General features: G+C 39.6%; 1 protein-coding gene across 1 annotated transcript in view; it reads right to left on the reverse strand.

The window, feature by feature from the left end:
* Positions 1–4,426: 4,426 nt before the first annotated feature.
* Positions 4,427–16,681, reverse strand: part of PLAG1 (PLAG1 zinc finger) — a 55,456-nt gene continuing 43,201 nt past the window's right edge. Inside the window, exons 3-5 of the mRNA XM_051771905.1 lie at positions 15,200–15,558; positions 8,044–14,610; positions 4,427–6,885 (exon numbers count right to left, since the gene is read on the reverse strand). Of these exons, the coding sequence (XP_051627865.1) occupies positions 13,347–14,610; positions 15,200–15,441 (1,506 nt within the window). The 5' untranslated portion in view covers positions 15,442–15,558 and the 3' untranslated portion in view covers positions 4,427–6,885; positions 8,044–13,346. The remainder of the gene's footprint in view (positions 6,886–8,043; positions 14,611–15,199; positions 15,559–16,681) is intronic.

Genomic DNA, 16,681 nt, shown 5'->3' on the forward strand with positions numbered 1-16,681 from the left:
ATGGAGAAAACCAGAGGCAGTTAATAAGACAGAAGACTAGAAAAATTTCCCCAACAGAAAGGACTCTACAGTGCCTTTCAAAGCCTTTTATCCTCCCTTCACCATTCTCCCTCCCACCCCCAAATGAGCTGCATCTGTCTCAACTAGCTGAACCAAATCAGTCTCACCTGGAAACATTCTTCTCCAACCCTGAAGCAAATCTCTAGAAAGTCAGAGCAAATGGATTTAAAGCTAAAAAGTTAATAACTCATAAGTATTTCACATCATTTCTAATCTCAAAAAGAAAGATGTTCTGCCCATTGAATGCCTCTAGTAAAATGCCTCAGGAGTTAATAAAGCAGTGACTAGTGAATGCATTTCACCATGACTCCAGGCAGGAATGATCAGCATCAGGTGCATTAAACAGCTCAAAGTCTTTGTCAGTGGAAGTAACTGAAATGGTGAGTGCTAACATTTGATGAGGCTACAGCAGGCATAACTAAATATAAAAGTGCGTTTGTAGAAACCTACCACTTCAACATGACTGGGACAAAGGGACTGGTTTGGCTGCTCAGTTCTGCCCATGCAGGACAGCAACCTTAATAGCAGCATAAATACAAATGATTGCTCCATATCATCCTTTGGATATAGTAACTAGAATTATATATAAGTACTTGGTAATCTTCCCATCACACTCCATGCAGTTACTAGAGGTGTGTATTTTATTTCTGGATCCTCCTTTGAAAACTTACTGCTGAATTTACAGAGCTGTTCTGGCAGAAATAAAAAAAAAAATGTAATTTCGCCCTGGTGTTTCTTCACAGAGGCTTTTGGAATTTTGACCCTGCTTTCACATATTCACAGTGGTCATTCTAACTGCCATAGTGTTCAGTACCTGCTGTACTGCCCAGGTATCAGAGCACACTTATGGAACCTATACAGCTAACAGCTTTTGAATATTCCAGTAAGTAACTTTCTGTACATGCTGACAAGCATCTTGGAAAGACTGGGCCTCATTTCCCACCTCCTCACCCTTCAGAACCTTCCTCTGGATGTCAGCTTTGTTGGTGTGGATCCTGCCATGGGACCTCAAAGATTGGCAGTGCCTGTTTCTCCAGAGTTTACCTCTGGGCAGTACTGGCTCTGCAGGCAGTTCCTGCAGAGTCTTCCTGGTATTTTCTGTTCTCTTTCTTTTGCTTCTCTGGATAAGATGCAGCACAGGTCACCGAGGGAGGTTTCAGGGGTACTCAGAACATGTTCAAGCAGAACTGGAGTGTTCTCCACTTTGAGATGGATTCAGTTGCTCACCTCAACAGGCAAACCTGATGTCCAAAAGGCATCTTCTGATCCTACTTGAACTCTAGAGAGTGAATTCATTCTGTAGTAAATCAGTGACGGAGATCTTCCCCAGTACTGGGACTATCAGGAGAAATTTGTCACAGCAATTCACAGGGAAGCAAGCTTGGATCAGAGATTAGTGTGAATGGGAAATTTGGGTTATCACCTGGCAGTGTGTGAGACAGACAGGCAGTGAAAGAACTTATAAACAGGTGCTAGCAGGAGTTGTTACCAAGGGAGAGTGCGAAGACTTAAGCATGGCAAAAGGCCTCTCAGTGGCCCTGGGTACAACAGTTCCTGCAGATGAGACTGGTTGACAGCACAAGGCTCTTCTTTCCTGGCCCCTCCCAGAAGAGACTAACAGTTCAAGAGGCCCCTGGACCCCTCAGGTGCTATCAAACCCTGTGAGCTTTGTACAGTACAAGCCAGCCAGGTAATACCCTGTTGCCGCCTGCTCCTTGGAGCAGCTCTCTGGTTGGAAGCACTGCTCAACATCAGTTACACAGGGTTGTTTGGGGGTGGGGGGAGGACCAGAGGATCTTTAGTGTATTCACTTTCCTTTTCTGAGCAGCACTGTGATGTTATACTTGTAAATAAAAGTCTTCACTTCCAATCTTTGCAGAGAATGTTTTCTATGCAGGTGAGCTGTGATGGAAACATAAAGCTGCAGAAAGCTGATGAAACTATATGGAAGAAAGATTTTTATGCCTGTTTTCTGAGTACTATTAGGGCTCCAATTCTTCAATGGGCTTCTCTGCCAAATAGCATATAAAAGCACCAGAATGACATTTCTGCTCTGAATTCTCCAAGAACTTAAACCTGTTTTCACCAGGTTAAGCTGGCAGTGAAGTTCAAAGGGCAAGTTGGTTGTGGGAGAGGCACAGGTAGAAGGATGCATGGATGAAGAGACCTGTTAAGCTGACAACTATAGCAGCATATCTGATGATTCGGAATGCTATAGAACACAGCAGTAAAATCTATGTTCATAAAACAGAGGGTTAGAATTAGGGTTGTTTCCAAATTTCTTTGATTGAAATGTCATTCAGAAGGGTATACTAGACCTTCCATATTACTATTTCCAAACTTTATGTCCACTTCTTTCAGTTGTCCCTTTGTTGATAATTTTCCTGTTACCCTTTTCTGCTAGCAACCTTTCTGTTTTGCCCCTGTCATGGCAGACATGTTGTATTGTTCTCGGGGAATACACTGAATTTTTGAACAGGAACTGTCTTAATGTAACTTACTGTCTTGTCTCAGACTTATTGCTGTGGACCAAAGCAAGGGAACATCCAGTGTCTTTCAATGTGAACACAATTAAATCAGATTAAAATGCAAGGAGGCTTTTATTAAGAATAAAGATTATTTTCCTCTAATCCATTAATGACTTGGCCCAATGACATCACAGGAGACACAACTGCTGTATGACATCCTTGCCATGCTTCACAGCCTCGTTTAGCTCCAGCATTACCACAGGCTGGAGTAGGGAAACACAGCGAGGCCTAGGGACCAGCTGCTGGGGACAAGCTGCCCCTTCCCTACCAGCTGCTCTTCCCCAGGGAACCCACAGCAACCTCCAACCACACTGTTCCCACTGCACTGCTATTTCCACAAGGAGAAAGGAAGCTGTAGGAACCAGAAGTCATTAGCAGAAAATGCAACAGGAACTTTTACAAGTGACAAGAGGGAAACACACAGTCTGTGTCCCGTGGGCTGCAATATGTCACAGCTACAATAACCTGCAACAGCAATAATTTTGTTCCAAGCTTGTGTATTTCTGCAAGTAAAACACACCTGTGCATCCAGTGTTGCAATAGCTACCCAGCCTAATCTGTGCTTCTGGCTGGGAAGGTATACAGAATCAGTCTAGCTCAGTTCCTCCATTTATATTTCACTTGTTTATCAGGAATATAGAAACTCTTTGTTTGCTGTCGTTACTTACTACTGCTGTTTAACTGGTCATTGGACAGGAGAAGTCAGGCCCAACACCAAGGGCCCTTTTTAAAGGGCTGATATGGATGTAACACAGGACACATACCAAAAATCAGAGTTTCATTTTGATCGAGGTGCATTACTCTTGTGGTTAACAGCCAAAGTTTTGTCTAAAACAGGTGAAGGACAGAAATGGGAATTGGAACTGTTTTCACAGAGAGTTTAAGAGTATATATCCTTCTCCATAATCATTACTTTATTTCTTTGTACATTTGGTTGGTGTACCATATAACAAACCCTTGAAGGCTTGCCCGTCCAGAGGCTCCTAAGAACTGCTTTACAATACATTGTGTTTCTAATAAGGTACTTTGTAATCTTGCTAAAGGAGCCAAATGTAGCTCTTCAGGACTTAAATTACAGTCCTAGTCAGAGCAAGACAGTTCCTTTGCCTGTTCCTTCGTGACTTCTGAGAGGTTTTCTTCTCTGTTTCAAATAAAAGTTTTCTTTTTCCTCCATTTACTGTCAGTCCCTGTGATCTCAGTTTGGGATTTGATGATGAACCTACATTCTCCTTACACACATAGCGTTTCATGGTCCAAGCGTTGCTTCCAGTCACAACTCATAGATCTCAAATGATATTCAGAGTTGCCTGAAAGGAGTTCTGATATTATCAATTGCACAGGTGTAAGTGATACCATTATCTGAAGCCAGTCCCTACAAGGCTTTCTCTGAAGATAGGCCACTGATTAACTACTTTTTTTTTTTTTTTTAACACTAAAAGCACAAACCAGGAAAAAATCGAGTTCATGTTTCAGAGTTTGGCTGTTTTGGTGAGACAAATGACACCTTGGAACAGCAAATATAAGCAAGTTTTCTTTAAAGCAGTGAGAGGTAAACCCAAATGCAAAGAAAAAATACATCTGCAAGAAATGTGATGTTATTTTACTGCTGAGACATAATAATAATAAATATTTTAAAAGGTTAAACCCTAGTTTATAAATAATAAGATCAAGTTTCAAACACACATTGCCAAACAGCTGCTTGATGCTTTTTTTCCTTCACAGAAAGGTTACTCCATGCATTCAAGAACATGAAGCAAAGGCTCTCCTTACCTGAACACACAGGTTTTAACTGGAGACACTGGCAAGGCAAGTGAGGTTTCACAGATGATTTACTGGGGCCTCAGTGACCAAGGTGGATCAGGGATAACAATCTGGGATCTGCTGCTCTAGATTAATATCACAGTTTCAAAAGAGTACCTTGCAAGAAGCTAAGAGAATCTAAACTTAGGGATAAAGACAATGAAATGTGACATACAGGCTCTCACCCATAGCAATATTTTCTGGCCATGCAAAGACAGACACCTATGCTGGCAAGTTGACTGTTGTCATGTGGCAGGCAGTTTCAGTATTTTCAGCCAAATGGTCCAAGATGGGTTTTGCAGTCTTGCCCCTGGAGCAAAGCTGACTTCGCTGGGTCACAGGGAGATGCCAAATATAGTGGTAGAATATGGGACTTGTAGCTTAAGGACTAGAAAACAGCTTCAGTGCTTAATGAGAAAAATTAATCACATACAGCAAAGGGCCCAAGGAGGTAATGTTAGTGCTAGTCTAGTGCTGGGAGGCTGCTGCCTTCCCAGGTACATAGATCTAATGCTGATGTCTAGGACTGATGCATAAAGGGGTCAGTCTCTCCCAGTAGCTTGTACAATCCCATTAACACAGATCATGCCCAGCCCTGTGACTGTATATTAAATACACTGCCATAGCAAATGTGGTGGCTTCCTGCAAATACCACCTCTTTGCAGAGTTGTAGAGGGGAAAGGGCAAGAGGATCAGCCAAATTTGGTGGCTCTGAAACGATGGCCTGGCTACTCTGGTGGGCCATAGCAAATTCTCAGAGGCTGCTGTAAGTTAAAGGGTTTTAAACCTGACTGATTAAAATGGGTTATACAGTTCAAGTACATTGTTGCAATTCATAAATTTTCATCAGTGAGTAAGCAGAAGCTTCTTGTAAAAATACTGCTGAAGAAAAATATGCCTAAGCTGAAGAGAAGAGAGCACATAAACTATGGGACAACCCTGTAATACTTTATTGGCATAAAGAGCCAGACAGTGACGAAATAAGAGGAGACAATTTTCAGGCGAGGACAGACTTCAGAAAGTTTGCGAGTTTAGTCTGTATTTATTTGTCATGAATGTTTGATATTTGATATTCCTATGTTACATCTCAGACATTGCTCGCTTATAGCATGCCCCTTAATCATACAGAGCCTGTATTTTATTTTTATTTTCAATGTAAGTACTTGTGAGGGAACTTAAGGATTTACCCATGACCATGTGTGAAACAGTTTAATACAAAAGCCAGTAAGCCAGTTGAGTTTAATTTCAGAGGCACAGCCTACAGAACTTTTCTGCTGAAATTGTATCTAGTACTGCACAAGGACAGCTGACAAACACCTTCCTTGCGGGAGTCTGTGCACCCCTTAGATAAATTGCTGTCTCTCATAGATTAATCAAGTATTTGGAAGAAACTCTTCCAGCTTGCATGGGAAACCACACACTGTGTTAACTAGGGGATACTTTAACAAACAGCAGGATTCACTTTGGACTTGTAAAACACAAACACTTTAAACATTTTGAAGTAAACCAAAACAAAATAATTTATCAAGTTTTTCATCTTACATTGATACTTTCCCACGCATACATACATACATATCTACATGTACACACAAATGTAGATATATATATATATATACACACACACACGCACGCAAAAGTTGAAGCAGTGTACTGATTTTGAGAGGCTATGACTATTCAGGTTCTCTGCATTACTTAACACACATCAAGCAGAGATCTGACTGATTTATATGAAAATTACACTAGATCATTCTTCTTTTTACATTGCACTTCTGTGCAACAGTAAGAATCAGTCCCACGGGTAAACTATCAAGGGATCAATTCAAATGATTTCCAGCTCGGCCATAGACTGCATTACCATAGTCCTGTTTTCAGACTGCTCAGCCAATAGCTGATGTCTCTTCAGCTCTATCTGAGGCAAACTAGCTTTATAGCTGAAGGTTTTATGATACAAGTATATCCGAACAAGACAAGGTTGTGCAATGATGACACTGGAGAACCGCTCATTGTATTTTTTACAAATACTTACTCCTCTGAATATGTTAATTTCCTAAGGACACACAGGTCATTACAACAAATAAACAGAATTATATAAAGATAAAAATACCAGGCAAGATGTTACACCTTTATTAGGAGTAGAGAAAGTTTATACTGAATTACCTGGGATATAGCACATAAGCAGGAACTTGAAACCTCATGCAGTAGTTAATCTTTCAATACATTTCTCAAACTATTAAGTTCAGACTAAATTTTGCAATAGAGCTTATCTTGCTGTGCTACTTGCTGCCTGTTTGTGATCACCAACCCTTGCTGTGCCAACTACGGCAGCTGCCACTTTGTAAAACTTACTTTCTATCCGATTTAATACAATGTTTTGATTTGCAAAGCGGGGAGGCCAACAGCATGTAGCTGCTTAGTTCTTGCTAGTTCAGCAGTAGCTCTGCATCACAGTTTTGGATTTCTCTGTCAAAAAACAGTCTTTATCCTAGGGCATGCTTATCTGTGGGAAGGAAAAGAAGGCATGAAAAGTGAGGGAGGGTGAAGGGGAAAACTAGCATAGTCTTACTCTTCCACTCCTGAAGGACAGTGAGACAGGTATAGAGGATACTGAAGGACCATTGTTCTGTACTTTCTTATGCGAGTTTTGGAAAGGGGAGGTTACACAAAAGAGAGAAGGGAAGACGCCTGTGGCTCTGAATTTAAACAAAGAAACTCTGGAAAGACTGCAGCAAGAGATCTCTGGATATAACACAGATATCATCTGTGCAATCACATTCCACTTACTACAGGGGCTGACAGAGTTTCTAGAGGGTTTCCAAAGGCTGTCCATTTGGAAGGAGGACAGGTTAAATAGTAACGGTGGGTGAGACCAGCTGTGATGGGATGGCTTTCTCTCGAGGGTTTGTGGGCAAGGGCGTGTGTGTTTGTGGGTGGCTATAAATGGTTTTGCAGAGCATTTATTATCATAGAGCATCTGTAGACCTCTTGACCCTCAATATAACAAGGCCAACCCTCTCAAACAAGTTAGAAACCTGTGGTACAGAAGTGATAAGTCAGCTCAGAGGAAAGGGGTAGGTAGGGATTACTAGAAAGGAAAGATGTCTGCATATGGAGAAGGTAAAAGCCAACAACTCTCTCTACAATCATTTCTCTCATACTGGGTTACAGCAACAAATCTAAAAAGTCAAGACTTAAAAAGGAGGGGAACTCAAAAGCAGAGAAACACAGACAGTGCTGAAGATGTTAACAAAATATGTTCCAAAAAGCAATGAAATGTGAAATGCTAGTCTTTTACTTTCCTGTCAGGCAGTCTACGCTAGGGAACAACTGCACGGAATGAGCAGAGGCAACCTTCTGCAGTTGTGTGCAGGCTGCTTGTCTGGCTGCGAGGCACCTCTTCCCCCACGCATTATAGTCTGACTTCTTAGGCACTGTCATGGGCAGATGGGAGAACTATGGGATCAAAGCAATGGAGTTTCTCCTGGAAATACTGCAGAGAGAAACCCTCTGGCATGCTTAGTACATGCCATACCCCTAAAGTCTGTCCTGTAAACCATAACAATTGATGTAAATGATTTGCATTAATCTGAAACGATAAGAGAATCACTCACCTATGTCTCCCAAATGAGTGGTCCCACTACAGAAACCCCACACTCACCTTCCAGTGTCTCACAGCATTTCAAAGTGCAATTTGATGGCAAGTTCAATTGCTTCCTTCAGTTCAGATCTGTCTTGTCACAGACACAGTAGCATCATCCCATTTGTTCCTTGGTGAAATCATGAAACGTGGATATTTGTGCTTTAATATTTTCTGAAAAACTGACATTTTACCAGTCATAAATTGGAAAGACAGTTATGCTTTTGCAAACTCAGAATAACTACACCCAGCAAAACTGGATGTATTCTGTAATTACTTACTGTAATCCCAAACAAGCAGATCAAGATTAACTATTGAAATGCCAGGCATAAGTTATTCATTAACTAAAACCATTCTGTAATTTTATTGATATATTTTGTGGAGTTCACATATTTTTGTACAGCAAACATAACACTGTAGGCCACAAGAAGCTGCAGCACTATTGTTTAATAGCAGCAAGGTATATTTTATAATCAGGGTATGTGGACAATAAATAGTCTGTTTCTTTGGATGTGAATGTTTAAAATGAAGTTCTGCTGCAGCTTCATAATGTGATTGCTATTTTACAGAGCTTATACACAAAAATATATATGCAATCTTTTTGTCTATATTTTATACAAATACAACAGTAGTTTGTGAATACATTTTAAAGTACATATACATGATAAGCAACTCAATTTCCCATATCACAGGATAGCAAATTTTAAATGCAAGAAACATATACAAATTCAGTCTGGAATGCAGGGTTTTCTGTGTTCTTTTTTTTTTTTCTCTATTTTTTGACTCAAAATTTTTATCATTAAAAACATTTTAGCAAACAAGTCCAAACAATTTTTCCACTAGCTAAAAAATATAATTTCAGCAATCCGACTCAGGTTAGGGTGTGTCATCATTCCCCAATATACTTTTCCCAGTTTTTGTCTAAATCCAAAGGCTTTTAATAATATATAGCATGTTCTTCACTCCACACCATATAAAAAGCCCGCATTTAACATTAACTAGCAGTCACCTATTTTTGTGAACAAGAGCTAGGCTTGTCAGCGTTTAAATTTGCATGTCCAAAATTTTACTTTTGCAAGTGCATATGAATACATTGTGGTGTTGCACAAAGTTCATTAATGACAAATTAAGTCACAGTATAAAAATATATCATACAACTATAGGTCTAGTATAGTCCTCTTTTTCTATGGGTAAAAATACATCTGAATGAGACAGGGAGGTTTGTAGCACCATGAGAGGAGTTGTATCCCAAGTTACATTAGCAGCATGATCCAATATAACAATATTGCAGGAGTGTTTCTGAGGAGATAAACATTCACTCTGGTTCAACTGTACCACTGAAGCTTATACTGAAAAGTGTTTACATATGATTAGCAATAGTTCTGTGTCACTTCCAGGGCTAGATAACTGTTATCAAAAGACACTGCCTTCCAACAAAAGTAAGACACCCTTATTGCATAAAAGCTTTGGGACTACCCAAACACATTTTGAACTACTGTGGCATTACTTGTAAGTTGAGCATGATGCTAAGTAAGCTGTGGTTTTAACTGTACACTGGGAGGATGCAGGACGGGCAGCTAAGCCTATACGGTTTACTACATACCAGAGAAGTACATATATTTCAGAGGCTTATCTATAGACTGAGAAGAATACAGGAGAAGCTGCTAAACCAGTGTATGAGACAGACATAACAAAGGATGCAATCCTGCTGCCCTTGACGTTTACGGATGCAGGATCAGGCCCTAAGTTAACTTCAGACAGCAGCATAGCAATGATAGGATATGATAAAAAAAATCTGTATCAAATACTGCATGTTAAACATTTTTGACATAGTTTACCATCCAGAACTCCAGAGGACACAGTTTGCAAACGGAGAGGACAAACTCCTATTTGTTTTTGACTGGTATTCAAAATGGCAGTAGAAGACAGTGTAGTTTGAAACATGTAAACCTAGTAAAAACCATTGTAAAACCCTTAAGAAAGACACACTGGTTCTGTGCAATATAGCAAATTGATAAGAAAACACTGTAAAAATGTACCTGTTTAAAATTACAATGTCTACCATTTTGTACACAAAGCATTATACCAAAGGCCTACATATATGTAATCTAATGGCACTTGAAACAAATTATAATAAAAGGTTTTATAATAAAAAGCATAACCTGTAAGAAATTTTCTTAAAAGGTTTAGGTTTTCTTTTTGAAAGTGCTATATCTTGTAATATGTGTAACATAGAGGTTGACCAAGCTTTATTTTAAAAAATATTGGCCTATAATACAAGTTTAGCTCACTAGGCAAATGATCCTGAAAATATGTACTCTTAACATTCATTATTAGCTTAATAAAGCAATCAGCTCTGGCTCATGTTTCAGTCAGTATATGGTTTTTAAAAACCGCTACTGCCAAATTAACAATAAATCACTCTATTCCACAATTTACTACTAAATAAAGCACAAGCAACAAGTACACAAAAATATATATATTTAAAAAAAAAAACCAACAAAAAACCAAAAAAAAAAACCAAAAACCAAAACAACCTTACTAGAAGTTTAGAAGTTGCACAAAGAGTGGTGCATGATCAGCCAGCCCTCCCCCCCCTCCCACCAAGAATCCATCTGAAATCAAAAAAACGGAGTTTAAAAACTGATGGTTTAGTAGTGGCCAATATTGACTCTGCCTAAGTGATGCTCAAAAGCACTCCGGTGGCGGTGGTATTGCTTACAGGGTCAGTCTGCTTCCACATTACCCTACATCCTAGTTCAGCCGCAAACATGCCGGGTGCACCCACCCACTGAAACCCTGACTGAATGAGGTTCAATATCTTGTCTGAGGTCCCTATTTCTCAAGTGAAATGTACATCTAACTCCAAAGGGAAATGTCAATCCCTTTTCAGGAAGCTAAGGCACAAATGAAGTAGTAATAAGGGTTCTGGCTACACACTAAGAAACAGGTGTTGGCAAAGTGTCCGTTGGGTTTTGTTTTCTAATGAAGTCTTTTGGCAACTGAGACAAACAGTGGCTACAGATTGGAAATTTGTGAGCCAGAGGCTACCCAGGATGGGCAGTGCTGCCTGGTCACACTGCTGGGCCAGCTGCAGGATGACAAGCACTTGCAGCTTTCCTCTGCTGCAGGGAGAGTTGCAGATGCTTGGCTCCACATGGGACATAACCCACTGGAGGAGTTAAGTCCATTTATCTTCATCTCAGATCAATTAAAAAGATTGAGAATAAACCCGAGTTTTTTCTAGATGCATTATTGTTGCTCATTTAGACTAAAGTTACATTCGGTTGCATTCACTTTGTGCTCTGTTCATCTGTTTTTTTCTTTCCTTTAGAAAGGTGAAGGGAAAAAAAGCAATATTGAACAAATCATTCAACTAAAGATGTAAGTAAGTGAGCAATCTGTTTCACAGAAACCAGAGGAAGCAGTTGTGAAGCAGAGCTAAAAGCCCACTGAGATAATATGCTCCTAACCCCAAAATCTAGGAGTAGTTTGCAGAATTTCAAAAGGTATTTTCCTTATTAATACATCCTTATTTTAATGCCTTTGGAACACAAACACATTTATAAAAATGTTATCTTTCGGTAATAAAATTTAAATACACATATGTATAAAATAGTAAAACTACACCTGCATATTGCTCCTAGAATTAAAAAAAAACAGTAGGAGCTACTGATAAAACATCTGGAGCATGAGCTCCTTAAATGGGAGCAACTTTTGTTTCTGTGAAGTATATTTAGTTTAACCACTTAAAACCTTGTACGAATTTTCATTATTGTTTGAGAGATATTAATGTACTTGATTTCTATTTTTTAATTCCTTGTACAAAAATGACAAGGAAAATAATGTTATTGTTGAATTACAGCAAATCTAGTTTGCTCTTATGCATCACAGGGTTGGTTGTTTTTTTAGTTTTTTTTTTTTCCTCTTTTGGTTATTAGGGGTTGGGGAATAGAATATATTGCATTAGGTAAAAGTGGTGTAAGCAATATGCTTTTACTTCACTCCTAAGAGTCCTGTCTTTAAATCTTGGCAACGGGCAAAAAGTCCCTAACCAAGTACCCAGGTGTAGAAAGTGTGATTAACATCTAACTTGTTGCTTAGGAGGACATAACACACCATGTAACATAACTGAAAAGATCATTCCAATAAAAAAAAAATCCAAAACAAAAACCTGGTAGTTGCAAATTTACATTCACTCTCTGACTGCACACTAGTTTTGAACTGAAAATAGATACACACTTTCTGGCTGGACTTGATCCACCCTTTGGTGGTGGCAGCTGGGAGAAGACTGATGCCTACAAATGTGAATACACTACTGGAAGATTCCTATGCAGTACTCTTTCTATGCTACTAAAGAGAAAAAACAGCAAGTTAAGAATTAAAACAAAAACTGCGACAAAATATTCTGCATTACTACATTACAACACTTTTATATTTCAAGATCAGCCATTAATTTTGCCTGTTTCCCTATACCAGAGTCATAAAAGCACAACAACACAGTTCCAAATTCAACTTGAAACATTTGTCAACTAGGCAAGCAGAGATTCTCTGTTGAAATTCTATTCAGCCATAATTTTAGAGAAGTAAATTTTTTTTCTGTTATCCATAACAGGCCACAAAAATTTAAGCCAGAAAATGGCAAAATTCTTAACAACTTTTATAATGACTTCGATACAAGTCAAAATGCTGTATAAATGTACATGTGTATATATGGACTTCTATATATACACACACAAGTTTTCAGAAAAATCTGAATTCTATATTTATTTAAAAAATTTAGATTTGTCATTATAGAACAGGTCAGATGTGTCACCATTTGGGAAGAGGATTTGTTTGGAAATGGACTGGAGATTTTTTTTCCCAAATCTTCAGGAATATTTGTGATACATATTTTAACTGGATTATCTGCAAATAGTAAAATATATTAAAAGTTAAAAGTGGCAGTTCTACCACTGACATCAACAAAATGGAATAACTGGTATGGTTAAAAAACTTCTAAAAAAAGGGATGAGTGTTGAGAGTTTGCTTGGGATGACTTTCTACTGAACATTTTAAATGTGTGAATTGGCAGTGAATATGAAAACAATACAATGAGACTGTTTAAAAAAAAAAAAAACAAACCAAAAACCAAAGTAAACACAGCTGAGAATAAACACTTTCAAAACATTTTAAAAAAGTTAATTTAAATTTCTTACTGGCTTCATGAGATTGGTACTGTACAAAAGCAGAGAATTTATAATGTCTTATAGTAGGCACTAAGTTAAAAATGGTCACCTAAGGCATTTCTACAAATAGACAGTAACAAGCCAGCTTTGTACATCCTATTGGAAAGCTTGATGAAATCGTGGTAGGGTGGTGGTTGTGCTTAGACTGCTTGTGAAAGCTGCTGACAATGAGTGCAGAGACCCAAGACCTATACTATTGCTAGGATCTTGTGGATCCTGGGTTTGTGGTGGAAGTTGAGTCATAGAAGAATGTGCCTCTTCTTGCGTATAACTCATTCCGAGGTTTCCCACTGAAACAGAAGGAGTATAGGGAGGGCCATTTACAGGTATGAAGTTGAACAGCTGAGAAAAGTCCAATGATGGGGCATTTAGAGGTTCACTAATAGGAACAGAGCCCTTGGAAAGGGAAACTTCCCCAGACCCATCATCTAGTGGCCCTACTTGTGGATCCAGCCCTAGTTTTGATGAAGATGCTTGAGAATCCTGGGATGAAGAAGGCATACCACTTTGCAACTCCATTAAGTAACTTTCAATTTCCCCTTTCAATGGCTGTTCTTTTTCAGGCATAGAAATTGCGTATGAGGTAGTACCGAGCGGATATTTCAATGATAGCTGGTGAGAAGGGTGGACAGACTCCATATCTATTGGACAAGGCATTCCCAATGGTAACGATGTGGCAACCATTTGGTGTGCAGATGCAGAACTCTGCATGGACTGAATCTGAGTGTTGTAGAGATTTAATTGCAAAGTGTTTGTAAATGGCTTTGATGTCAGTTCACTGGAAGGTAAAGACATCACTGGAAGCAGCTCATCCTTAATAGGCACAGAAACATTGCAGGTAAAGGGATCTAGAAGGTCCATTGGCTCTGTTTTGACCTTCAGAAGTTCTTGGTTGTGACTTTTCTTCATGTGGCGTGTGAGGTGATCCTTCCGCCCAAATCTCTGTGCACAGTATTGACAGAGGAAGTCCTTTCTTCCAGTGTGCACTACCATGTGTCTGCGGACATCCTTTCGGGTGTAGAACCGACGATCACAGTGTTCACACTGGTGTTTTTTCTCCTTCACTCCACCCGATGACTTGCCTGCATGAGTTTTTAGGTGCTCCAGCAGCACTCCTGTGCTTTCAAAAGTCTGCAAACATACCTTACAGGTGAGGTCACCACTTGTTGCAGCATGCAAAGCCAGGTGACGTTTGAACCCAAGCTTGGTATTGTAGTTCTTTCCACATTCTTCACACTTAAAGGCCTCTTTGTTGGGATTGTGTGTATGTAGGTGATTCTTTAGGTGATCTTTTCGGTGAAACATTTTCTCACAATAATTACACTTGTGGGTTTTCTCAGGAGAATGAGTAGCCATATGCCTTTAAACACAGATATATTCTGTAAGTAATTATTTTGATCAAAAAACACGTGCTCATTTTTTAATGGCAGCTAAATACTACACTAAGGACTGCTTTGCAACAGAACCTTTTAACTGAAAGCATGACACTACAAAGACATTTTGACAAATTTAAATATAGCAAAACGCGAGCCATTTCTCTTAAATTGACACTTTAGTTTTGGTGGGTTTTAGCTACTGTAACAGGGGTATATGGGCAAGTATGAAAGTACTCGTGTAAAAGTCCATAGCCAAAGAACTTTCAGTCCATACTCTTTTTCTTGTGACAATTCCTTACACAAAGGAAAATTCTACGCTCATTAAAAACAAAACAAAACAAAACAAAAACAAACAGAAAACAAAAGCAGAAAACAAATTAAGAAACAAAATCAAAGACATTAGCTTGCAAACTTAGGTAATTTAGAATTCTAGAAACAATCCAATGGCTACTTTAATTAACACATCCTCTCTGCAATCAGCTGAAGGCGTACAGAAATATATACTTTTACACGGCTTAACACGGCCAACATAAAATAGATAATATAATCTGAAAGATAAATAGAGTTTAATACCTTAGTAATTTGTACTTAGAAACAAAGGCCTTGGTGCAGTCTTGTTGTGTGCACTTGTAGGGCCTCTCTCCTGTGTGAGAGTATGAGTGAACCTTTAATTTCTCAACACTGTTAAAGGCCTTGTCACACAGTTGGCAAGGAAAGTTTTTTCTTGGTTTGGTTTCACCACGCTTACGTTTCCCTGAAGGGACTTTCTGGGTATCTCTTACTTCTGACAAATCACCAGGAATGACAGTGGCCATCGCAGCCTAAACCAGGCCTTCTTGTTGGACACTTGGGAATTGCCCAACTCCACTAAATGATTTAGCTTTAGATGGCTTCTCAAGTTTCATGTGGTCGTAAAAGAAAGCAAAAGGGGACTGGAAAAAAAAAATAAGAAACAACTAGTTTGTAACTAAACTTAGATTTTGAAGTTTACTTGCTATGTGATGCTTCTGAATAAAACTTAAAAATAAAATTAGGTTCAGCTGGTCTAATGTAATACCTGCAGGTTTCTTTATACTATTTGCTGCAACTCTTAAAATGCATTGCTCAGGATGAACAGATCCACATATGCCCTGAAATCACACCTCACCTCTCCCTCAAACACTGATGGAGAACAGCAAAGTTTCTGTCAGATTAAGGGAGGCATGAGGCAAAGAACCTACCTACCCAGGCACCTTTTGGCAGCTTCGGATTTCAAAGGAATAACAGCCGCGCCTGTGGTGTTTATACAGACATCCGCACGCAGGCACACACCCATGCACGCAGCTATCAAAGTGAAAATCTGTAAGCCTCAAAATACTTGAAAACCTGCACAAAACACAGCAGTACCCATGCTGACAGTATGGGGGACAAAGCTTGTGTTCTCCCTCAGGCATACCTCCCCCCTGTGATCACTGACATCTATGCACCCACTCTAGCAAAATGCACGCATTGCCAATGATGGCTAATGCCAGGTGAAATTCTCCTGTTAACTTGCCCTCTGCAAACAGACTTGATGTATTGACAACAGAAATCCCATGGGTTAGAGATAGATTATCAGCCAGCACTGGAGACCCCCACCCTCCTCATGCTATCCTGCGAGACATGAGGGCTCTAAGTGTTCTGACTCAGGCCAGCTCAGGATGGAAGCTCCTAGTCCTGCCCCTGTGGCATGGCAAACTGTGAACTAAATCACAGGTTTTCAGTGTCGGGAGGTGTACGACGTGACCTTCGTGTCTGACTTGTAGGTAAACAGCTTTAAATTCATCATCTGGTATCATATAGTGGCAACTGGGCACCTGCCATCACAGGGCACTCAACAGCCCTCCTTTGTCAGCAGCGGCTGACAGCTTTTCCTCATCATCGGAGCACAACTGCTACTACAGATACCAAACCCCAGTGCTACCAGTTGTGGTAAGGGTGGAGCGCGAGGTCTGCAGCAGCAGGGGCAAGGAGGACAGCGGGAGGACAGCACTCAACGCAAGCGTTTGGCAGGGTTGGAAAGCCCCAAAATTTGGC

This window comes from Manacus candei, unplaced genomic scaffold, assembly GCF_025592945.1.
Source record: "Manacus candei isolate 608988 ecotype Guabito, Panama unplaced genomic scaffold, ASM2559294v1 h1tg000008l, whole genome shotgun sequence".
NCBI lineage: Eukaryota > Metazoa > Chordata > Aves > Passeriformes > Pipridae > Manacus > Manacus candei.